The sequence below is a fragment of the Saccostrea echinata genome, unplaced genomic scaffold, assembly GCF_033153115.1.
Source record: "Saccostrea echinata isolate AGI-Se365-2 ecotype Australia unplaced genomic scaffold, CSIRO_AGI_Sech_v1 ptg000001l, whole genome shotgun sequence".
In the NCBI taxonomy this organism is placed as follows: Eukaryota; Metazoa; Mollusca; class Bivalvia; order Ostreida; family Ostreidae; genus Saccostrea; species Saccostrea echinata.
In genome coordinates this window covers 48,530,694-48,557,133 of record NW_026889750.1, presented here as the reverse complement: position 1 = coordinate 48,557,133, position 26,440 = coordinate 48,530,694, and the positions used below count along the sequence as shown (strand labels likewise).

General features: G+C 32.8%; 1 protein-coding gene across 1 annotated transcript in view; it reads left to right on the top strand.

Annotated features, from left to right (window-relative positions):
• The first annotated feature begins 2,774 nt into the window (after positions 1-2,774).
• Positions 2,775-26,440, top strand: part of LOC133198125 (sucrase-isomaltase, intestinal-like) — a 42,256-nt gene continuing 18,590 nt past the window's right edge. The window contains exons 1-27 of the mRNA XM_061334271.1: positions 2,775-3,315; positions 3,877-4,087; positions 4,219-4,373; positions 4,472-4,643; positions 5,282-5,375; positions 7,420-7,538; positions 8,253-8,378; positions 9,252-9,383; positions 9,668-9,802; positions 10,122-10,244; positions 10,541-10,625; positions 11,422-11,554; positions 15,416-15,552; positions 15,961-15,995; positions 16,096-16,230; positions 16,535-16,683; positions 16,882-16,966; positions 17,261-17,317; positions 20,744-20,871; positions 21,118-21,206; positions 21,321-21,370; positions 21,465-21,623; positions 24,070-24,254; positions 24,676-24,892; positions 25,071-25,225; positions 25,331-25,502; positions 26,248-26,344. Of these exons, the coding sequence (XP_061190255.1) occupies positions 3,020-3,315; positions 3,877-4,087; positions 4,219-4,373; positions 4,472-4,643; positions 5,282-5,375; positions 7,420-7,538; positions 8,253-8,378; positions 9,252-9,383; positions 9,668-9,802; positions 10,122-10,244; positions 10,541-10,625; positions 11,422-11,554; positions 15,416-15,552; positions 15,961-15,995; positions 16,096-16,230; positions 16,535-16,683; positions 16,882-16,966; positions 17,261-17,317; positions 20,744-20,871; positions 21,118-21,206; positions 21,321-21,370; positions 21,465-21,623; positions 24,070-24,254; positions 24,676-24,892; positions 25,071-25,225; positions 25,331-25,502; positions 26,248-26,344 (3,631 nt within the window). The 5' untranslated portion in view covers positions 2,775-3,019. The remainder of the gene's footprint in view (positions 3,316-3,876; positions 4,088-4,218; positions 4,374-4,471; positions 4,644-5,281; positions 5,376-7,419; positions 7,539-8,252; positions 8,379-9,251; positions 9,384-9,667; positions 9,803-10,121; positions 10,245-10,540; positions 10,626-11,421; positions 11,555-15,415; positions 15,553-15,960; positions 15,996-16,095; positions 16,231-16,534; positions 16,684-16,881; positions 16,967-17,260; positions 17,318-20,743; positions 20,872-21,117; positions 21,207-21,320; positions 21,371-21,464; positions 21,624-24,069; positions 24,255-24,675; positions 24,893-25,070; positions 25,226-25,330; positions 25,503-26,247; positions 26,345-26,440) is intronic.

Below are 26,440 nucleotides of genomic sequence, written 5' to 3'. Positions count from 1 at the left end.
GTCAAACAAGGCAGTTTATCACTATTTGTTTCTACTGAAGTGAAAAGATTTATTTTCAACATGTCGTTGATACGCTTTCTATCTGACTTGTATCTGATTGAGCACATCTTTAATCCCTTCAAATAAAATACTAGGTACATATAGATTAAAATAAAAATTAAATACGTGCAAGAAGGAGAATAAATAATTCTGTAGAGGCAGTTATCTTTCTCTTTGTTTTGTGCAAAACTAATCACGAAAATCTTTATGAACAAAAAGAAACAAATAGACAGATAGAGATGTCATCAGTACACATGTACTATATATATAAATAAAACAAAATTTTTTGCGCAGAATTTATGTACATGTATATGTATAAAAACTAGACTGGTTTATTCTTCCGTTTTTATGTCTTTCTCTTTCTCTCTTGTGATTGGAATGGACAAGCTGCTTTGCTTAATATATTCAATTCAATTCGTTTATTTACCAATTAAGGGCCCTCATGGGGCGAAAAGAAAGTACATTGTAAATTAACATTTATATACAGTCATATACATGTAATACAATATACATACACCAAGAGAGAAAGAGTTGCATGATTGATAGGAGAAAGACATAAAAAAAGAAGGAATAAACCAGATAGTTTTTATACATATACATGTACATAAATTCTGCACAAATAAAAAATATTTGTTATCTATCTATCTATCTATCTATCTATCTATCTATCTATCTAATACATATATATATACATACACACACACACACACACACACACACACACACACACACACACACACACACATATATATATATATATATATATATATATATATATATATATATATATATATATATATATATATATATATATATATATATATATATATATATATATTGTTTATCAGGCAATTTTGTAAAATGTTTTACTTTAGATGAGATTAAGTTAAATAGGTCTTCTCTTTCCTTTGTAAATTTGCTACAATAAATAAGGGAATGTTCTTCATCTTCAATTTGATTACGCCTACAATTTTTACATATTCTTTCTGTTCTAGGCGTGTTATTATATCTGCCTAATTCTATAAAGGGTCTGTGTGCTGATACACGTAATCTACAAATTGGCTTTCTGTATTCAGGTTTTAATAAAATTAGATATTTTTCCAGTCTAAAATTGTTCTTCAGAAACAAATAAGTGACAAGTTTACCCTCTTTTAGTGTTTCATTTAAGTACTGCCAATCCATAGAATATTTTTTTTTTTTTTTTATCTGGGATTGTTTTAATGAAGTTACAAATTTACTCTTAGTATATGACATAATGTTTGGAATATCAAGAATTCTTGGTAATTTTTCTATTGAGGAATACCAAGTTGTTCTTTTGGCGAGATGAAGTTCCTTACTACATATGAATGCATCTTTTAATAAAGGAAAATCTGATGTTAAATTTTCTAGTCTGTAGCAGTATTTAAGTAATCTATTGACAATATCATGATGTAAAGGATATCTACCCAGTTCTGAAAGACAAGCATGGTTCATACTTTTCCTATTCAAACCTAATATAGTTTTACAGAATTTGATGTGTAAATTTTCACCTATAAAGTTTTTGTAGCATCAATACATCATCAGATTGCTTTATTTTTGAATTATGAACATTAAATATTCCCCATGTTTCTGAGCCATAAAGTAATATAGGTTTAATAGAGTGATCAAAGACATTTAGACTGGTGGATATCCCGGGATTTAAGCTAAGGAAATCTTTTCGTAGTTTGAAGAATGCTTTTAGTCCCTTTTTGTATAACTCAAGTTTAGCCATTGAGAAAGTCCCCGAGGCTGTGAAATGGATGCCTAAGTATTTATAACTTGATACTCATTCAATATTGAAATTTTTGTAATTAAATTTATGTTTAATTGTTCTCCCAGCTTTATTGAAAATAACAATTTTTGTTTTATTAGAATTTACTTTCATACCCCAGTCATCACAATATTTCTCTAAAGAGTTTAATCTTTGCTGTAGTCCTTGTGGTGATGATGAAAAAATTACTATATCATCTGTATACATTAAACAATCTATATTTTTTGAGTGTAACTTGACAGAGTCTATACAACTTTGTAAATATGATGGCAAATCATTTATAAATATGCCTCTCCCTACGAACTTACGAGGGGTCCGTGTTTCCTACGATTGGGGGGGGGGTCAATGGTCAATTGTTGGTTACTTAACATTATAATTTCTCCCTGGGAGAAAGGGATCCGGACGTACGTACCCTCCCTCCACTAAAACCGTGCATGACTTAAGGACAGATGACACAATTTTTTTTTTAATAAAAAATCTTGAAAATAACAACTTAAGTCAACTTCATATAAGTAAAATGAATAAGTTTAACCGCATATATTTTTATTTTTCATTCAAATTTTCACAATAACTGGATTTAAAGTGACAAAAAGTTGCATAGATTAATGAGGATGGCTGCCGAAAGGTGGAATTTTGAACATCGTAGAAAGTTTATAATTTCTTAATATTTTAGAAATTTATTCTAATCATTTACAACCAAAAATAAAATATATGCCAATCCAGGCATCCATTTTTTGGTATCATCTGTCCTTAATTTTCATTCAAATCAGTGGTGGTTCTAAGCTATCAGTTTGGGTGTATACTTGTATGATTTTTAGGGCTTTTTTTATATATTGCTGTTTAAGACTAATTATTTGGAAAAAAATACTCATTTATTTTCCACTGTAAGGAGAAGTGTGACCTCCTTACCCAATATTCAGTCAGTGCGTGTGTTCTTCGAAATAAGCTGAACAAACAGAAAATTCCTCGATTGTTCTGATCACAGATCGTACCGAGTAGGTTAACTAAGCTACCCGTTGCTGTGCAAATACACCAATAATTTTATTCGCAGTTATCTAAAAAAAAAAAACGTCAACAAAACACGCAACTACCAGAGAAGTGCAGAATGGATAAAAATTTATGACTACGACGTTATCCGGTATGCAAGCGTATTATTTTGTGCAATATCTCAACAACTGAACCGTAAACAAAATGGCAACAAAAAGCAATTCGGGGAGACATACTTTTTTCATGTGTGTCTTATTTTTGATGGCTGCTGCTGCCATTACGATGTCGGCCATCGCTTTACATCGCATGCTTAACGAAGACGACGACATGCCATCTGTAGTGACGCCTGCGTCAGATGCAGAAAAAGGATCCGCCCCGTCTACCACCCCCCGATCCACGCCTCTCCCGGATTCTCGCCGTGGTGCAGTGGTGGATTGCTACCCTAAGAATCTCAAAGAGAAGGATAAAATCGTTACAAAAAAGGCCTGCGAGCAGAGGCAGTGAGTATAAATAAATATAAGCAGACGTTCTCCTGATTTTATAACGGGCACCTGTTTAGACTCTTTCTACGCAGTGCAATTTTTAAATAACCTGGCAAAGTTATTCTTAAACCATGGCTTGAATTATCATCTGCAATGAAAGAGTAATAAAGTAGTTTATATGCAAGAAAACGTGATGATATGGGATTTATTGAAAGGGTTGTGACACAGATATTGCGCAGTCTTTATCATAAACACATAAAACATGCAGGGAATTATGCAATATTTGTAAGGTTTTAATAAAAAATGTCAGATCTTTAAAAGAGATGTTTACTAATTAATCCCTTGCAAATTGTGTCTACAGTTTTCCAAAAGTATTCAACAAAGGTTACTTGTTTCGGAAAATAAAAGACAATATTCAACCAATCCTATGGTAACAGTCATGGAACACCATTCAGCCTTAAGTGGGAATTATCAACCACGAATAAAAGTTAACTGATAAGTCCTTTTGGTAGAGCTTGTCTCAGAGGACTCTAGAAAGCTACGGCCATTTTTCTATCTCATATAACGTCTGCTTTACAGATGCGCATGGAGAGAGGCTTCAAACAGTAAGGCCCCAAAATGTGTTTTCCCAGACACTATTGGTTACGAGTTCCAGTCGATATCTGGGAACGGGAACACCATGAATGTAAAAATAAACAGGACTGGACCCGGAACAGTGTATGGTATGGCGGTACATCAACAAATTGACGTCACAGTGGACGAGTATGGCGATAATGCTCTCAGGATATATGTATGATACAATTAGAAACGTAGAGATATAAGAAGTTTTTTCATCCTTCTTTTTTAATTTCGTTTTTTTTTTTTTTGGAATAAATTCTTTGATTCTGAGACGGTAACAAATATTTTTTTTCTTCTTTCAAGTTTCGTCCCACCGATTCACAACCATTTGAAATTCCAGACGAGGCACTGAAAATGAACAGACCTTCTCCACCTACTAATAAAACGTATACGGTAGAAATTGTCAGAAAACCTACATTTGGTATCAAAGTCACCAGAAAAAGTACCAATTCTGTTGTGTAAGTCAATAAAAAAAGAAATTTCCAGCAAGTTTAGGGTTTTTCCCTTTGTACCGATGCTTAGACAGATATCCACATTTCCTGTTTTGTACCTGTAGTTTTGACAGTAGTTTACCCGGGTTGACATTCTCTGACCAGTTCCTGCAAATAAGTACACGCTTACCTACAGACAATTTGTACGGATTTGGTGAGCATAACCACAGACGATACCGTCATGATATGAACTGGAAGACATGGACCATCTTTACCAGGGACATGGCTCCAGTCGATGTATGTCCTCTTCTTGTGTTTGTTATAGAAGCCCATATGCTAATACGGTGAAACTTTGTTATCTCGAACTCGATTGAATCCTAGTTATTCAAGGATTTGAGATATTGAGGTTGAAAAAGATAGAGTTTTTTGAATTTCCAACTCATTTCGAGATGTCCATGGTATTCGAGATATTGATGTTCGAGATACCGAATTTCAACTGTGTTTGTTTCGAAATTTGTATCCTTTTATAATCTGAAAAAGGAACACTGTGGAATCATTCTAATTCCAGGGGAGGGGGTCAATGTTCGTCGGCAAGAAAAATTTTATTGATTTTGGGGGGACGTAATTTCAAGGCTAATTCGTATGAACAGAAGATTCAATGAATTAATATGTTAACAAAATAATTGTTTGGGGATTTAAATTCGTGGATAAAGAAGGTGACCCACGAAATCCACGATCACTGATCCCCCAAGAACAATGATGAATCCACAGCAGTTGCACAAGATTGAATAAGTGTTCGAAATCATAGGAATTTTGGCAAAGAAGAATTTTTAAAATGTCAGATTTCTTTTAACCTATAAATTCGTCAAAAGTACTATCCTCATTGTACCTGAAGATATTTGGAATTTACTGAAAGATGCCAATTGTTATTTCAGGAATGGAATCTGTACGGGGCTCACCCTGTTTATATGAACTTAGAGGACAAGGGCAAAGCAAACATGGTTTTTCTGAAAAATAGTAACGCTATGGGTAAGTATTAAGAAAGTTAAAAATGGACTTTCAAATGGATAGTATCAACTTTATTATTATTTCTTTCAATTAAATCTAATTGCTGAAAAAAAATGATTACTATCATAGGATAACAATCTTTGTGGATGGAAAAATTGTGAAGATAAGCCATGAATTATGAAGGTAACGAAGAGGAATCATCCTCAAAATTCCTTTAAAAATATTTCAACTTATGAACAGAGCCAACATGGACCTCTGAATAAAGAGGCGCATGGATCAGGTGTCATGGAGGAGTAAGCATCACCTGCTGACCGGTCACATAAGCCGTGTGCTCTTTATTGTGATCGGTTAAACGGAAAATCCGAAGACAATTCAGTGTGACAATAATGGCCTAAGAATTTTTTTGAAAAAAAAAATCAGTCAACATTCAACTTGGTGATTAGATTGTATTTGCTGACAAGGTCGTTGTGTTGACCATGGAATTTGTGAAATGTTGACTTTTAACGAAACTGTTGGTATTCTTCTTGCATCAACTTATTTGTCAATAGCTTGTCCGTTTTAGAAATTGTTTGTACGTAGAGCATTCTCTTGTGTATGGAATCAAATAGAAGACATAAACCCCATATGCAGGTGATAAAGGTATATTGCTACATAAGTAAGGAACTGACGAAAGAAAAGCTTAAGTCATCACGTTTATCAGAAAGTTTTTTTTAGGTTACCATTAACGTACTTTTCTAGTAAAATATCCAAATATGTGGTATCTTTTATTTCAAGTTCACTTTGATATAATTATTCAACATATGAATGGAAGTTACCATTGTAAATTGATAATACTCGTCGATAGATATAACTGCTGGGTTGAAGGCCACAGCAAGAGATTTCTTTTTATGTAAAAGTTTTTGAATAAATTTTGCTTCATATGAATATAAAAACAGATCTGCTAATATTCAGTACAATTAAGACTCATGGAGATTCCAACAGATTATTGGAAGACCTGGTGTCAAAAACCACATAGTTATTATCAATGAGAAACTCAGGCATCCTTTAATATCAACTATGGAACACTTGTATGTAGAATGATAGAATCAGAAATTTTTAACAAATATGTCTGTATGTGTATGCAAATTTACGAGTTCCATTTTTATTGGAAGAAGTAGTTGTCTTTGATGTCAAAGAGTCTGATCTTTAATTTATTTCAGAGAATGTTTGTATAAAGTGTTGAAAAGTCGTATTTGATATTGATTTTGGTAGAATTTTGTGATTTCAATTTTTCTAAAAGTTCCTTGGAGTTTTAAAGTTTCCACATCTGATTTACTCCACTTCTCGAATATATTGTTGCACAGTACTCCTGAAGTGTCTCCGTCACTATTATTAATAATTAAGAAAGAGGTTTGATAGAACATTTACTGGAACCCACTACGTATCTTTGTTTGCAAGAATTTTTTATGAAGCGGAATCCAGTAAAGGTGTGGTAACTCAAATTCAATTTGGTTGTTGGAAATATTTAAAATCGGCATACGATTTTGAAAAATTTTCTCCGTAGGAAGGGAGCTATAAGTTGGATAATGACTTGTAGAATTAAATCCAAGTTCCTCTAAAATGCAGTTGCATTAATAAACGTTACAAACAAAGGTTTTACCTGCTTTGTCAGCTTGGACCAGTATTGGTCGTGCATTCTAATTCTTTTACTGAAGACAGATGATATAAGTTTACGTAGATTATATCATGATTAAAGTCTGTATACGAGATAAAATGAGTGCGCTTACTATAGATTCCTTATTTTATAGTTAGTACTGCTATTACGAAATGACTCGTGGACGTCAAATCAAATTGTGTAATTGTGTTTCATAAAAGCGTTTATTTATTTATTTTTTTTTTATTAACGAGGCTTCTCATGATAGAAGGGCAATAAGAAATTGCTATCGTAGGTTAATATTTACGGTATGAACCCTTCGCTATGCTCATAATCCAAACAAACAGTAAATTTCTGAAATGTACAAAAATACAAAGTTCTTTGTGATCATTTAAAGTGTTTTCACAAAATAATTTCTCATTTCTTATTCAGAGGTGACGTTGCAGCCCGCCCCTTACCCAGCCATAACTTATAGAACAATAGGGGGACTCCTGGATTTCTATGTGTTTCTAGGAGAGAACCCAAATCACGCTCTACAACAATACCTACATGTATGTAGACAAAATCTAGTCTGTGATCATTTCCATGTTTTTTTTTTTGTTGTTGTTGACAAAAACAGATGTTTCCCAAATCATACTCTTAAGACTTCATAATTTTAAGATTTGACCTTGAGGCTTTCTCTTCATCGACACCATTCTAAAGTTTCTAAAGTTTTGAAATCAACCAAAATTATAGTCTGGTCCCAATTTCAGTGTTTAATTGTCCAGTGACCTTGATATTGAGTTATAACACAGAATTAAAATCTTGGCATTTAAACCTTTGATCAAGGATAACAATATTTATACTGAAGTTTGAACTCATTCCAATCAATATCTTATGCACGATTTTGTGATATACAAACAGCCAGACAGACCGACAAAAGATAGATTGACAACCATACCAAAACAATATATTTCCTCACCATTGGCAAGACTTAATGTATAAACACTAAAATTTTAAGAAACAAGAACTGAAAAGAGTTCTGACTATAACTTGAACAGAACATGCATAACTTAATATAGTTGATGAATAATTGCATTTTTAGTGCAATTAAGATGAAGCAAATGAAGATCTTATCATTAAATATTTATTAGACCTGCCATGCCCCCGTTCTGGATGTTAGGGTTATACAGTTTGAGTTTTGATTATTACAGGGTATAGGTAGACCTGCCAAAACCCCGTACTGGACGTTAGGGGTTTACGGTTTGAATTTTGATTATTTACAGGCTATAGGTAGACCTGCCATGCCCCCATACTGGACTTTAGGGTTCCATATTTTAAGATGGGGATATGAAAATTTGACTCGTATGAAATTTATCCATCAAAGGAACGTTGATGCTGATATTCCGTTTGTGAGTATATATGAATATTAATGAATCAAACAATTTTTTGGAATGATATCATTTTCAGCTCACCTGAACTGAAAGCTCAAGTGAGTTTTTCTGATCACCCGATGTCCGTCGTCCGTTTGTACACTTTTCACAATTTCAACCTCTTCTCAAGAACCACTGGGCCAATTTTAACCAAAGTTGGCACAAAGCATTCTTGGATAAAGGGGAGTTGAAATTATTAAAATGAAGGACCAAGCCTTCTTACAAGGGAGATAATCAAGAAAAGACAAAAATAGGGTGGGGTCATTAAAAAATATTTTGCTCAAGAACCGCTCGGTCAGAAAAATTAAAACTTATGTGAAAGTTTCCTGAGGTAGTGTACATTTTAAATTGTTCAAATCATGACCCCAGTGGATAGGGTTGGGCCACAATAGGGAATCAAAGTTTAACATTGAAATATATAGGACAAATCTTTAGAAACTTTTTCTTAAGAACCACTTGGCCAGGAAAGCTTAAACTTATGTGGAGGCCTCCTGAGGTAGTGTAGATTCTAAATTGTTCAAAGTACGACCCCCCGGGGTAGGTTGTGGCCACAATATGTTTTACAAGGGGGAAACTCTGGTGAAGAACAGCAGGGCCCAAGCTATCAGGTGAGCGTTGTGGTCCATGAGCCTCTTGTTTTCCTTAAACACAACTTCTTAAATCAATAATTTGACAAATGTTCCATAAAAACATAACAAAGGTAAATTACTTTGTTTGACTTTAATGATTAAACCATTTTAAATTTGTTACAGATTTTAGAACTTAGCAATTTTAACTTCTCTTCATCAGACACGTATCTGAGACATGCATTTAAAAAAAATACTACTAATCGATTGTTTTTGTTTGTTGTAGGACGCACAATGGGGCGACATTGACTACATGTACAAAAAGTTTGATTTTACTTATGACAAGAAAACATTTCATGGACTGCCTGAATTTGTAAAGGAGGTTCATGACGAAGGAAAAAAGTTTGTCGTCATAGTGGTAAGAACGTCACTATAATGGAAACATCAAGAAACAACAAATAAATATACTCAATTTAAAAAAAAATTTAATTTTCACACTTTAACCGGTGTCAAAAGAGATAAAAAATGCAGATATTATCTACCAGAACAATAAAAAGCTCTGACATCATGATCAGTACCAAAACGTATCTCTTGATTATTATTTAATTAGGATGAACTGAATAAGTTTTAAAAGCAGACGTGGGTTGTAGGCTGACTTCCTTTCATTATATAGTTTAACTTTAGAGGAATTATGAATTCCAGGATTCTGGCATCGGTTCTGACCCACAGCTTTATGCAGAAGCAAAAAATAACAGCGTTGGTTACAGAATGTATGAGGATGGGGTGGAGAAAGATATTTTTGTGAAAAATTCCAGCGGACAGGTGCTTGTGGGCGAGGTACAAAAATAATGGGATAGAATTATTTAGCTTCTACAAGCTGAATGTATAATTTCAAATCATCAAATAACGCAGAAAATCCTGAAGTCGATCATATCAAAATACAGATTTATATAATTGTGGATGGTGCAATGATATACTAGTAGAAAGATTTTCTTTAGAACATATTTGTATAACACTATAAAACGTATCAATGAAATTAATGACAATATTACTGTTGGATAAATAAGCCGAAATAAGAAAAAAAATCAGTTCATTTTCATTGTACTAATTTGTTTGAGTATCATTTACAAAATACGTTAACTAAATGTCATTATAGGTGTGGCCGGGAGACTCCGTCTTTCCAGACTTTACAAATGTCAATAAAACAACCATATTCTGGGAAAAATGGATAAAATATTTCATTTACAATGAATCAATTGACGTAGACGGCCTGTGGATTGTAAGTTATCAACACTTCTGTGTCTGCAACCGTTTTCTTTGGTAAATTAAATTAAGGTTCATTGGCTCTCTAATAAGAAAGATAACTCTTGCAATTATTATTTTATTGTTAAATTGAAAAGACAATTTTGTCAAATTTTGAATCGCAAGGTGCTCTGCTTTTGTGTGCACTTGAATTATAAATTAGTTTTCTTTTGAAAAAACATAAGCATTAAAACAAAATTTTATATGAGATCAGAGGGACAATGAACATAAAGAAAACCGTGCTTTAATTTGATTGAATCTAATGTGTCCTAGGACATGGATGAGCCAGCCAATTTTGTCCAGGGATCAAAGTCTGGGTGTCCGGTAAATCAATGGAACCATCCACCATTTGTTCCTCGTAGGTGATCACATTAAAGCTATATTTCATTAGCAAAATTCTAGAATTTAATGTTATATTATTATTAGTCATCATCACTAAGCTTTTCTCAAGAAGTCAAAGATTTTTTTTTTGTATTTATTGAATATATTTGCCAAGTAATCAAATTTTCAAATATATGTAAGTAAACTAGAGCAAGACTTATTACTAAAGAAAGAGAGTAGTCTTCCATATAGTATAAAATATGCCAAAACTTGATTAATATCTTGATTTTTTTTAATGAAAAATGCAATAGTTCCAGGTTATCACAGAAAATTAATTAAAATCTTCCTTTGATTATATTTTAAAAGGTACTTATCATAAAGTTTAAATTCTCTATCCCCTATGTACTTAGTGCTGGATATACGCTGAATCCAATTCTATACGAAATAATCTTAAACAGTTTGAGGTCTGTTAATTCTTGCTATATAAAAATATACCTTTGACAGTCCAATATAAGTGAACAATAGTATCAGTCTGATATTTTACTTTATTTTACTTTCATTTCCACCCTCCATCTCAAACTGCTCCTAACCCTTCAAATACTTACTTCAATAAATATCCCCTTAAACAAAAATTTCTGAATATCATATAAACGAAAATGCAAAGAATTTGAAAAGAAATTACACAGTATCTTAACAACTGGTGTTCAGTTCTAAACGTTTTGTGAAAGTTGCACATTTAGATCCTAAGAAATTGTAATTTTAATAAAAATTGTAATAATAATTTATAGTAAATTCAACAAAAAAGGATCAATGATTTTAAAATTTCTCCCCAGAGATTTTTGAAGGAGACAGAGATAATGGTAGTTTATATTACAAGACGCTGTGTATGGACGGACAACAGTCCTGGGGAAAACACTACGATGTACACAGTTTGTATGGACACAGCAAAAGTATTGTTACTTACAAGTAAGTCAGCATGCAGTAAGCATATGTAATTTTATTGCATGTATTGATTGGAGTTTTGGAACACATCATTTCTTATTTTTAGAAAAAAAAAATCGCAATTTCGAATTTTAAATGTTATTTAAATGTTTACATCTAATGATATCTTGCGTATCATGCAGTTTGTCAAAAATCGTTCATATACGAGGGTTGTCCCAAAATTCCGTAGACAGGCGTGGTTTTGTAGGAACCCCATGTCATACATTAATGAAACTTTGCACATACATAAAACTAATAATAACCTATACATTTATGGACAAATATTGAGCAATTACACTTTTGAACCCTATTTAGATACAATATTTCAGTATCTGGTGTAAGAAGGCGGCGCAGTATCCATAAATTGCAATTAAAAATCGATATATGATATATTTAAAATTTTACGAAAAGGTATTTAATACAAAGAATTTTTGAAAATAGATATAAAAATTATTGATATTGCATTGATAACTACCTCTCCTCCAATTTTGTGGCATATGACTTGATTAATATGAATTTTATAACGTTTTAAATGCACCGGTTTGAAATCTGACTTGTCGAAAAATGGCGGTTGCGATGAAAACGGCGACGCACTAGACTGTGATTAAATGTTCTAACTCCTACAGAAACGCAGAAGTTATAAATGTCTGGTACGCATGGAAATGTATTCCAGTCCTTATTATATCAAAATTGTCTAAGTATGTGAAAAAGCGAAACTAAATAAGAAACAAGCCGAAGAGAGGGGCAAGAAATCGTTGTTAAAGTGACATTTTTGCAACTCCATTTGCGAAGAAGGAGGGGAAAACCCTTAGAGACATGGGGTTTTTAAAATCATTATTATTGGATACATATGCATGTACATACTTTGTTTGTATTTTCTTATGTTGAATTATATCATAGCAATTAAGATATTTTTCATTTATTTCTATAATCTGTATGTTGAAGTAAAGAATTTGATTCTTGTAATAAGTATATCCACCCCAGTCAAAATGTGTGACGTTAAGTGTATCTTTTTTGACGTCGGAGATTGCTCCGGGTGTTAAGGAATGGAAATACTGAAATTGTAATTTCTCAAATTGTTTTCAAACAATCATGTTAAAAATTCGTAATTTAAAAACCAATAACATACTTCATCAACCAAGAAAACTTTACAAAGATACGTTCAGTTTTGTAAAAAGTATGGACTCATACTACGGAATTTTGGGACAACCCTCGTATTTTAATGTTTGTTTTTCAACAAGCTGAATCTAATTCAAACAGATTAACAATTGAGACTGTAATAGGAAATGTTAAGAAAACAGTTAAAATTGAGGGCAAGGCAACACGAACCCCGAAACATCAGGTGCCATGGAGGAGAAAACATACACTATCTACCGGTCACACCAGCCGTTATCCCTTTGTCTTGATCGAGTAAAAGAATAATCCGTAGTAAAAAAAAATGGCCTAACAATTTGTACAACAAACGTCAACATTCGACCTAACAACAGGTTGTATGTGTTATTAACAATTTGTACTACAAACGTCAACATTCGACCTAACGACAGGTTGTATGTGTTATTAACAATTTGTACAACAAACGTCAACATTCGACCTAACAACAGGTTGTATGTGTTATTAACAATTTGTACTACAAACGTCAACATTCGACCTAACGACAGGGTGTATGTGTTATTAACAATTTGTACTACAAACGTCAACATTCGACCTAACGACAGGTTGTATGTGTTATTAACAATTTGTACTACGAACATCAACATTCGACCTAACGACAGGCTGTATGTGTTATTAACAATTTGTACTACAAACGTCAACATTCGACCTAACGACAGGTTGTATGTGTTATTAACAATTTGTACTACAAATGTCAACATTCGACCTAACGACAGGTTGTATGTGTTATTAACAATTTGTACTACAAACGTCAACATTCGACCTAACAACAGGTTGTATGTGTTATTAACAATTTGTTCTACAAACATCAACATTCGACCTAACAACAGGTTGTATGTGTTATTAACAATTCGTACTACATACGTCAACATTCGACCTAACAACAGGTTGTATGTGTTATTAACAATTCGTACTACAAATGTCAACATTCGACCTAACGACAGGTTGTATGTGTTATTAACAATTTGTACTACAAATGTCAACATTCGACCTAACGACAGGTTGTATGTGTTATTAACAATTTGTACTACAAACGTCAACATTCGACCTAACGACAGGTTGTATGTGTTATTAACAATTTGTACTACAAACGTCAACATTCGACCTAACAACAGGTTGTATGTGTTATTAACAATTTGTACTACAAATGTCAACATTCGACCTAACGACAGGTTGTATGTGTTATTAACAATTTGTACAACAAACGTCAACATTCGACCTAACGACAGGTTGTATGTGTTATTAACAATTTGTACTACAAACGTCAACATTCGACCTAACAACAGGTTGTATGTGTTATTAACAATTTGTACTACAAATGTCAACATTCGACCTAACGACAGGTTGTATGTGTTATTAACAATTTGTACTACAAACGTCAACATTCAAGCTAACAACAGGTTGTATGTGTGAACAAGGCCACTCTTTTTGGTCAGAAGATTAATCTTTTTAGAAATTGATTGTACGAAGAACATGCTCTTAATATCATTACATATATATGTAGTACAAATATTACTACAACTAATAATAATTATGATACTTTATTTAAAGAAGGTATTCTGATCATTGCGCCACACCTTTCTCTCAGAGTCTTCTTATTACATCAAATACATCAAAATAGCAAAAAGTAACAAATGATGATTGAGGCGTACACATGTACAAATCATTTCAATAATAATTAAATTGAAACAAAATACATGTATAGTTTTATGATGCATTTGTAAGATTTGACAATACAATATATGCATATGTGCAAAAATACAAAGAATCAGCTATCATATGCAGATAATAATGGTTTATTGCTACATAAAAAAAGAAAGTTGATCATAGAAAAGTTGAAGTCATCATATTTATAGAAAAGTTAAGTTGTTAGTTTGCCATTAACGTCTTTCCCGAGTAAAATATGTTAATAATAATATGAAACAGACGTGTCAGACTCTGTGATGTCTTTTATTTCTAGTTAAGTGGGATATATATAATCAATGTATGAATGAAAATACGTCCTTGATATATTTAAATGTCGTGTTGAAGGCTAATCCAATATTTATTTTTCTTTTCAAAAAGAGAGGCTACAACAAGAGTTTTTTTCTTTTCATGTATATGTTTTTGAATAAAAGTTGCTTCATAAGAATATAAAACAGGTCTGTTAACAAAGGGGCACAATTACAAGGGAAGACCACAAAGACAATGAGGAACTCCAGCATCTTTTTAAATATCATCTTCAGAGTAATTGTGTTTAAAATCAGAATTAAAAAAAAAGTAACATTGCAGTTGACAACAATATGAAAACGTTAATTTTTATTAAAGAAGCAGTTGTCAAAAAGCCTAGGGTTTAATTTGTCGTGAGAAATGGTTGAATAAAGTGTTAAGACGTCATGTACTTTAATGCTAGTGACTATACATGCCGGTGTAAATAGTTTACATATGTAGAAATTTATCACTATTCAGAAGCCACTTATCTACTATTAGATCAACATAGATTACCCCGTCTACCAGATCATAAGGCTCACGATGGGTGTGACCAGTCGACAGGGAATGCTTACTCATCCTAGGCACCTGATCTCACTTCTGAAATTTCCAGAGATCCACGTTTTATGCCCTGTTCACAGATCTGTACTGTTTGTAGGTTTTTTGAGATTGATAATTGTTTGATATCTTCATCTATTTCATTATCAGAGCTTTGCTGAACATTGAGCCTAATAAGAGACCGTTTGTGATGACCCGTTCCTCCTTTGCTGGGACGTCCAAGTATGCCTTCAAGTGGTTGGGGGATAATGGAAGTCAGTGGCGGCAACTTCACTGGTCTATTATTGGTGAGGGGTTGGGAATCTTGACAAAGAGTGGGGAAGGGGACAAGAAGTGTTTATGAAATGCAGAGTAAAGTACAATTTTTAATTGCAATATTTTGGCAAAAGCAAGCGGTTAAATAGGCATTTCTATTTTAAACTGACAAAAAGCATTCTGTACTAGTGCATTATGTAACCTTTTTTTCATTATTAAAAAGATAATACTGTTAGTAATATCTTATGATAGATGCATATTCTATAGTATTTTTCTTATTTATTATCGTATGATTGAAAATAGTATTTGATTTAACACGGCGTAAATGAAAAGAAAGCCAGAGTTAAGTGTTCATTAGTCAGTATTGAATAAATGAATTTTATTTTAATTAAATTGAGAAATTTTATCATTATCAAAGTTTTTGATTTTTATTATAACAGGTATGTTGGAATTCCAGTTGTTTGGATTTCCCCTGGTAAGGGACTCAAAATCATTACTTTCTATATATTTTGATATGCCGTGATTTTTATCCAAATGAAATTTCTCAATTGTTAGAGGATTTTATTATTTTTAAGATCGGAGCTGATATCTGTGGGTTTTGGGCGCAGGCTGAGTATGAAATGTGCTTGAGATGGTACCAGCTGGGCACATTCTACCCTTTTGCTAGAAGTCATAACATATACAAAAATGATGGTGTGGATTTTGCCAGGGTAATTCATTGTAACTAAGAATCTTATAAAAAATCAGGTCCTTCATACGCTCAGTTAGATCGCTGAAGTTCGTGTAGCACCTACTTGAGCGTATCTTAGGATCGGATTTGAATTTTATAATCAGTAAGACACTTACATAAACCGATCATGCTTGTACTGTTCTATAAGTCAATATATACTTTTCTGTATAAAAAGTATAAAGTTGTTTCCTATCAATAGTGATGAAATAAAATTCTCTGATTAAAGTAAGGTAAATTTTTTAAAATAAAAAAAGATTACAAAAAGATATAATTCTGTACGTTAGGATCAGGACCCCACGGCCTGGAATTCCACGTTTACGGACATTGTACGTCACTACATTATGATCCGATATAAGTTCCTACCCTATATGTACACACTGTTTAAAGAGGCTCATACGGAGGGCAAAATGGTGCTACGTTCTTTGATGTTTGAGTAAGTTCAATAAATATTTAGTTGCAAACTTGCAGAAAAGACTGACGTTAAATCTCTGACTTCAAAGAAGAATTATAATTTGAAGTAAGGTTTTTAAAGTTTTTCAATCGTTTTGAAACATATGATTTACTTCATTTTCATCATCAAACAGATCATGAAATACCTTATATAATGATGAAATCTGTTTTTCTGTGGTAGATTTCCAGAGGATGAGAATACCTGGTCAATAGACAGACAGTTCATGTTTGGCCCCTCCTTGCTAATCTCTCCAGCATTAGATGCTGTAAGTATGGCAGACAGTTTATGTTGTATGGTGTAAATACCGTGTATTGCAATTTAACTGCAACTCCTTCTTTAATTTCATTGTTTTTGACTTGACTATTTAGCATATTTTTTAAAAATCCTTATCATCAAGAAAATTTGAAAAAAGTACAAAATGAATAATAAACTCTTAATGGATGAATTTATTGATAAAACAAATTTATGAACACAGGGGAAAAAGTTGTTACTAGTAACATTACATTTTCATAGATGTATTTCAGTTTTTACAAATTACAAAATAATCTGCTATTTTCAGGGTCAAAGAAGTGTTCAAGCTTACTTTCCGAAGGGAAGATGGCATGACTATTATGAGGTTTGATTATGACAAAATGGGCTAACCACTAAGTCATTTTGAAAGCTTAAAGAGTAATTTAAGATGATTATACACGAAAGTTAGGGCCATCATTAAAAATATCTTTGTTTCCCCTAACCCGACCCTAAAATCTGAAGTTGGGTAGGTAGGTAGGCAAATATTTTTTTTTTCTGACAGCAGCTTTGAAAATACATCCTGAAATTTATTGGAATAATACCTTTATAAATAGAAAAAATACAAAAGAAAGCGATTTGTAAACAGAATATCATACAAATGCCGTTTAAAAGCAAAATCTAAGGTAAATTAATTCACAACTATTATTCAGTTGAACTTGTGAATATCTCCCGCTAGTATAAATTTATTGACATCGAATACTTAAAAAGAAATGATTCTCAGATACGCGAAGACCGGGCATTCTAAACCTACTATCAGGTTCTAGTGGTTACAAATGCAATGTACTTTTTTAAGGGCCTCGAAATTTGCAGTGGTTCCAGAACATTTCGCTTTAGAGTCCTGAAGTAAGGAGCTAAATCTAAGTCGCAGGTTCAAATCCCAGTGTGGGACGTTGAGACCGGTCCTTCGAAAAACTTAGAGGTCCAGTGTCGCAGTAGCTGCTGGCACGAAAAAGATCCCTCACCTCTCTGTGGCCAAAAGTGCCGAGTACAAGTCTAAATTTGGAGCCCTTCACCGGGCAAATGTTCAAATGTTGTCGTCTCAACAATTCTTAAAGGGATTTAGGGCAAAGAAACAACCAATCTTCAAGGGCCTAATCAAAGAAAAATACACCGGACGCCTCTGGAAGCTGTATCATGATTTCAAAACTATTTGGAAAGAGTATGTTAACAATATTTAATTGAACCAAACCATATCTAAAAACATCATACACAATATCAAAGTCACGAAGTTTAACCCATGAATAAAAGGCACGAAGAAAGGACTTCTGAATTATATTCATCAGAATGAAATAGACAGACATATTTACAACAACTCTTTGGTTTTATATAGTAAACATGGAACTGTTTATTAGATCAAAACTCAAATTAGATAAAATGCAGTGAAATTGATTGATGTGTTCACAAGGTGGGCCCCTCATCTGCTCATGAGTCGAGCCTTACCATGCTTACTACGTACCTTAATTACCACCGAAACACTCTTAATTAGTCATGGTATACTTTTTAACGAATTCTTTCAAGACTGTAGAATTCTAATAATCTAAAGTCTTTAAGTTGATACGTCGCCGTTGTTTTATAACACGAACTAACCCCTGTGACCACCTGTTGTGGGCGCCAGTTTGTTTCCAACAAACCGTTACAGTGAAACAAAATCAGCCGTTCTGATAAGAACGGGATTTTGATGAAATTGTATTTTATAAAAGTTGATAAACATTAAAAAAAAATTGAATAATCTTATCAAAAAAAATCTTTTCACTCGGCGCGATTTAATTGGGTCGGTCGCGTTAGGGGAAACAAAGGTATTTTTTATTTTGGCCTAGAGTTTATTTTTAGCTCTACTGGTCAGAGACCAGAAGAGCTTATGCGATAGTAAGGTGTCCGGCGTCCGTCCGTCTGTCTGTCTGTCTGTCTGTCTGTCTGTCTGTCTGTCTGTCCGTCTGTCTGTAAACAATTTTTCAAAATGCTACTCATCCTACAGTTTTGGTCTGATTTCAATATAACTTGGCACACAGGTAGACTACACTAAGATACATAATTTAGTGCATCGGTTTTTGATTTGGATGAGCGGTGTTGCCATGGTTACTAAAAATAGAAATTTCTGTGAAATTCCTTTAAAACGCTACTCCTCATACAGTTTTGGTCTGATTTCAGTATAACTTGGCACACAAGTAGACTACACTAAGATACAGAATCTAGTGCATCGGTTTCTGATTTGGATGAGCGGTGTTGCCATGGTTACTAAAAATAGAAATTTCTGTGAAATTCCTTTAAAATGCTACTCCTCCTACAGTTTTGGTTTGGTTTCAATATAACTTGGCACTCGAGTAGACTACACTAAGATACATAATCTAGTGCATCGGTTTTTGATTTGGATGAGCGGTGTTGCCATGGTTACTAAAAATAGAAATTTCTGTGAAATTCCTTTAAAACGCTACTCCTCATACAGTTTTGGTCTGATTTCAATATAACTTGGCACACAAGTAGACTACACTAAGATACATAATTTAGTGCATCGGTTTTTGATTTGGATGAGCGGTGTTGCCATGGTTACTAAAAATAGAAATTTCTTTGAAATTCCTTTAAAACCCTACTCCTCATACAGTTTTGGTCTGATTTCAATATAACTTGGCAAACAAGTAGACTACACTAAGATACATAATCTAGTGCATCGGTTTTTGATTTGGATGAGCGGTGTTGCCATGGTTACTAAAAATAGAAATTTCTGTGAAATTCCTTTAAAACCCTACTCCTCATACAGTTTTGGTCTGATTTCAATATAACTTGGCACACAAGTAGACTACACTAAGATACATAATCTAGTGCATCGGTTTTTGATTTGGATGAGCGGTGTTGCCATGGTTACTAAAAATAGAAATTTCTGTGAAATTCCTTTTAAACGCTACTCCTACTACAGTTTTGGTCTGATTTCAGTGTGATTTGGCATACAAGTAGACTCTATTAAGATTCATAAATTAGTGCATCGGTTTTTGATTTGGATGAGCGGTGTTGCCATGGTTACTAAAAATAGAAATTTCTGTGAAATTCCTTTAAAATGCTACTCTTCCTACAGTTTTGGTCTGGTTTCAATATTACTTGGCACACAAGTAGACTACACTAAGATACATAATTTAGTGCATCGGTTTTTGACTTCTATGAACGATGTTGCCATGGTTACTAAAAATAGAAATTTCTGTGAAATTCCTTCAAAATGAAATTCCTCCTACAGTTTTGGTCTGGTTTCAATATAACTTGGCACACAAGTAGACTACACTATGATACATAATTCAGAGCATCAGTTTTTTTATTTTGATGAACGATGTTGCCTTGGTTACTAAAAATAGAAATTTCTGTGAATTTCTTTTAAAACGCTACTCCTCCTTCAGTTTTTATTTGATTTCAATTTAACTTGGCACACAAGTAGACTATATGAAGATATATAATTCTATTTATTGCTGCATGTTGCAAAGTTTCGAATCCAAGTGCTACTTTTTCTTTGTTACATGTATATGTACAGACCAGTAGAGCTACAGTCTCATCAGAGACTTCTGGTTTATGATTTGGCTATACTTGTGTTGAAATCATCAATATTAAAAAGAGTTCAAAAAAAAAAAAAAAAAAAAAAATTAAATGTACATAATAGTGATTTAGCCATCATTGCGTCTTCAGAATTAATACATAGGCATAGAAGTAACTTCAACTTAAAAGAAATATGGTCTATTGAAAAAAAAATTGAAAGTGTTTTAATATTGATAAGGGAAGTGAGATCAGTTCACAAAGTGGAAAGTTTGCCTCCCTTCCCACTCCATTGTCTCTCCTACCATTCCACGCCCGGGGCGGATCTATCATCCCTGTCCAGAACGTGGGGAACTCAACACAGTACAGGTAGACAAAAAAATTATGTCACAAGGAATTTCCCATAGATATTACTGATTTTAGTGCATTTATTATGCATAATAATGAAAAAGCTATAAATATCAGGAAAGATTTTAAAAAAATTATCCTTTAATGGTGTGCATCCTTTGAATTAAAGCTTAAAAAGAGAAATTCTCCATTAAATGTAAAATGGAGAGTAAATCAACCAAGAGAAAGGTCATTCCACATGATTATCACTTTCCTGTTATTTCCTAGCCGTCTGAATCCAATGGGTCTTTGGTGTGCCCTGGATGAAAGTAATAGTGCCAATGGTACTCTATATATGGACGATGGAGAAAGCCTAGGTATTATTAAGTTACCTTGTTTTGTTAAAATAGCTGTATGTAACTGTTTGTCATTTAACATATACAAGAAAAGAAATTGTATATATAACCGATATTATTATTATATTTTCACAGATTCATATTCTTCTGGAAAGTATTTGGAACTGAAGTTTGTATTAACAAGGGTTTGTATTATATATGCATGAAGTTAATGTGAATATTATAAAGTCACGTGTATAATGCTTTATCATCTTTCTTCCTGTCCCTTTTTCTTTCTAGGGCGAGCAGTTAGACATATCGGTGATTCACAATGGATATACACCACCAGGAAACATCAGCTTCACTATCATAGAATTCGCCGGCATGATAAGTTTTCCCACCACTCTTTCTATTAATGGAGAAACGCAAGAAGCTAGACATATAAGACACAAATTTAATGTAAGTTAGAAAATGTATAAATGAAAATAACATGATTTTAACATTTCAGAAAGATTTTTTTTAGAAAGTCAGGGAAGTTATTGAAAAAAAATATTGATATATATATATATAAAATAAGTATTCATGGCTAAGCAATCCAAATGAAATATAAATTAACATGTAACAAAACAATGTATTTTATAAACATGACAACATTCATCAATCATCTGTATTATTATTGGTCTTTTTTATTTTTTAGATCGTACAGCTGATAGACATAAAGTTGGACATAACAAAAAACCATACGATAAAGTGGGCTATTTTCTAACAAAGATATAATACTAAGATATACAGTTTCATGAAATGAAAAATGTTGAAACACACGTCTACACTATATTTAAATAGTGGAGATGAAGACTGTGATATAAACAGGAATGCAGTGAAGATGTAATAAAGATGGTGAAACACCGTCATTTGCTTTCAAGATTTTGACTGTTGCAGGATTCTTACAATTATTTAAACGCATTTAAAACACATTTAATGTTTCAACAGATTTTTTTAAAAACGGCAATGGTTATACATCCTATTTTATAGGGAATTCAATATAATTATAGTATATTATAATTATAGTATAATTAAAGTCGGCAATGGTTATACATCCTATTTTATAGGGAATTCAATATAATTATAGTATATTATAATTATAGTATAATTAAAGTAATTATAGTTAGAGAAGTGTATTGTTGTATTGATTTTTGTGTTTTGTTTATGGATAGCCAAAATGCATATTCAAATGTTCATTTTGTTTTTTATTCTCCAAGCAATACATTTACCACAATTGTAATTTTAGAAGTTGATGTACATGAAACAGAACATACAATTAGGTCACTAATTGAACTCCATTTCTAAATTTTTATATGGGGAATTAATGAATGACATTATTTTTAATATTACCTGATGAAAGGATATTAGATTAACTGCATCTTTGCAAATGCATATAAAGTTGCTTATATGTATAATTTCAAAAAGCTTATAATATTTAAAATGATATGTGAAGAATATTATAGCGTTTTTATGTTATTTAAATTTCTTTAAAAAATTTAATTATATCGAATATAATTCGACTTTTTCTTTGATTATTTGAGAAATTTAAAGAAGTAAATAAGAGTCATTCAGTGTAATTCAATGTAAATAACTTTGATTTACTAGTGTCAATGAAATTATTTTCTGTAGCTGTTTTACAAAAATTAGTTCTTAAAAAGACTATTAAAGAACATTTTTTAACGTTTGCTATAAGAGTATAAATGAACGATATTTATTAAAGGACTATATATGATAAGAGTTAATTTTGATCCCCACAAATAAACATTTTTATACGAGATTCAGGTCTGTTAAACTCTTTTTTGATTTTGTAGAAGGGTTTATATTAGAGATATTTTCAATACATTTGACTAATTTATATGCGCTCAAGGGGAGTAAATGATATCAGAAATGGGTTTTTTTTTGGAATCCAATCAAATTATGACAAAAATGTGCATGTTTCTCGACTTTTTCCTATGGGAAACATAGAGCGCAGCTTTGAACAAGCAAAATTTTCCTGGCATTAATTAGTCTTGGATAGATACATCTTTGGTGAAAATATAAAGTTTGCACGTCTACTCACAATATTTTCTGGAAGAAAAACTGTACGAAAATAAGCAATTTTGTACCAAATATTCTAAAATTGCCGGAAAAGGTGAACTATGATGTCATACTTCTAAATTGATGGCATTTTTATCAAAATTAAAATCACGAATAAACTTCACTTGTACAGTGGCGCAAAATAAACAAACATATACAAAGTAAACGTAAGATATTTATTTCAAGGGGCCATTTGAGACAGAACTTCGAAAGATACTGTGTCCAAATGTTACTTAATATGTTAAAACAAAAGATAAAATTTGTGTTTATATCTCATCCAAAAATATGAATCGAATTGGAAGTCTCCAGAAAACTTCATATGAGATTTGTCTGATCTCTGAATTTATAAGGAACCACAAGAAATTATCCCATGCTTCAGAGTTTTCGAGTAAAGGTTACAATTTAACTTCCAGAAATGTTACTTATTATCAAAATGTTTCCTAAATAGCTAGCTGAATGCTGGGTCTTTTGAAATCAAATCTCTGCAGACCAGTCAGAAATGTAGGGGGACAGTGCCATCTTTTAAATTCCTTTATCTCCTGGAACTCTGCTGTACTTGTCAGTTAATTCTTAAGTAAATTCTTCTATCGATCGAGTCTTGAATCCCTAGCGTCTTCATGCAAATCATTCTTAAATTATCAACAAGCTGTTCTTATTTTTATTCAAAATAAAAATGTCAAAACAGCGCTCGAATTCCGGTAGGCACACATTCTTTATGTGTGTTTTATTCCTTATATCGGCGGCGGCGATAACAATGTCCGCTATAGTATTTGATCGGATGTTAAAGGAAGAGGGAACACCCAGCTCGACCTTGTCTCCAAATGAGGCCAAGCAGGATCGGACCTCTACTCCCGCACCATCACAAGGATCCACCCCTGAGCCAGACTTCCGGACTCGGGCAGTAGTCGACTGTGATCCTCCCAATAGTAAGAATCTTGTCCGCGCTGACAGGACTGAATGCCAACAAAAGCAGTAAGTTTAAGTCGTATGTCAAATACTGATACATGTACTTGTAAATGAAGTGTAGATAAAAGTACAATTTTGGTGTATGTTTTATTTTCTTTCCCTTATGATGTCCATTGAGATTTAAATATAACAGATTTTCTGTTGTTAGCCTAGAATTTTACTAAATAATACTTACGACTAAGAGCATAATTTACTTTTTAATTTTATGTACGTGATTGAATTAAGATTTTAATGAAAATAAGTCCGATACTTAAGTGCGTTATTTTATATAACTATTATCTCACAAAATTTGGTGAGATTATAGAACAATGTAAAATTTGTAGACTAAGTGTTACATCCTTTTAAACCTGACCGATATATTTATCTTTCAATATTTCAAAATTAACCTTTTAGTTCTTGTACAAACGAATGTAAATTTATTGTCAAGATGCCGGTGGATTACACATTCCCACAAAAGGGCTCCAAAGTGTATCTTCACATCTGCTGTTGGATACAGAATGTCTGGAGACGTCCAGTTGATTGGGAATTCCCAATCTACTGCTCGGATCGTGAGGAAGGGTCCCCTAACTGTGTATGGTAAACCTGTACACAGACAAGTGGACGTCCTGGTCGATGAGTATGGAGATAATGCCCTCAGAATATACGTGAGAAAAATTATGAACAATGTTATTGTAAAACAGATATTGTTTATGAAAAACCAGTTGTCAAATAACGGTATACAGTATATTAATACATTAAATAAATAAAAACACAGCTATTACAATTGATAGACGTCTTCAAGCACTCCTTTTTGGTACTGAAGAACTTGATTTTTCTTTAAAGTTTCGTCCAACAAATTCAAGCCCTTATGAAATACCAGAGGAGGCTTTGAAAATGACCAGACCCTCTACATCGTCCACTAAACACTACGCAGTAGAGTATGTGAAGGGACCTTCCTTTGGAATCAAAATTACAAGGAAAAGCACGAGAACCGTCATGTATGTTCATTTGTAATCACACGATTTTTTGTTGTTTTCAAATATTTGAAAAAGTCATGAATGAGTCTTTGAATAATCTGCTATTAATTGTTCTTGTACTTGTAGTTTTGACAGTAGTTTACCAGGACTGACATTTTCTGACCAGTTCCTGCAGATCAGTGCACGTGTACCAACGGACAATCTGTATGGTTTCGGAGAACACAACCACAGACGGTACCGCCATGATATGAACTGGAGAACTTGGGGCATCTTCACCAGAGATTACGCACCTAATGACGTAAGCAACAGATTTTTAATGTCATTAATCTGCTTTTGGATCTGCATATTGAGTTTATGTCTCCCAATAGATTCGATACGCAAGAGAATGCTCTACATGCGGACAATTTCTAAAACGAGTCAAGCTATTGACAAATAAATGGATGATATAAGGATATCAACAGTTTGGTTTATATCAACATTTTGCAAATTTTATGGTCGATACAATGACCTTGTTAGCAATTCCAATTTATCGTTCAGTCAAATGATGACTGAAGTTCTTTATACTTATTGTAAGGCCATTATTTTCACATTGAATTGTTTATTTTCTGGATTTTTCCGTTTGCCAGATAATGAAAAGGAGCACACGGCGGGTGTGACCGGTCGAAAGGGGATGCTTACTCCTCAATGGCACCTGATCCCACTTCTTTTGTTTTTAGAGGTCTGTGTTTGCTCTGCTCCAAATTTGTATTGTTCCAGTTGACCTTTGAGCTTGGTTACTGTTCGTTATCTTCATATTTCCTCTATACTACATGTATTAAGATTTTGTAAGGTATAAAAACTATCGAGGATTGTTGTTTATAATATATGTATATGAATATATACAGTTTAACGTTAAGATTGAAATTATATTTATGTATTCTCAAATTAAGTGTTACAAAAACTGACGAAATTGCAGGAGAAAAAAAATCACGTAATGTAATAAATATGAGAGAACTATTAGGTCCTTAATTAAGCTTATCAATGAAAATCTTTTCAATTTAAAGGAACCTTGGAATTTGTATAGCGCTCACCCTGTGTATATGAATCTTGAAAAAGATGGTCGAGCAAATATGGTGTTTCTCAAGAACAGCAATGCCATGGGTAGGTACAATAAGGCTGATCAGATATGTATCAACTATCAAAACTAAGAATAAAAAATAAGGAAAAGATATGAAAAATAAATCCGAATGCCGAAAA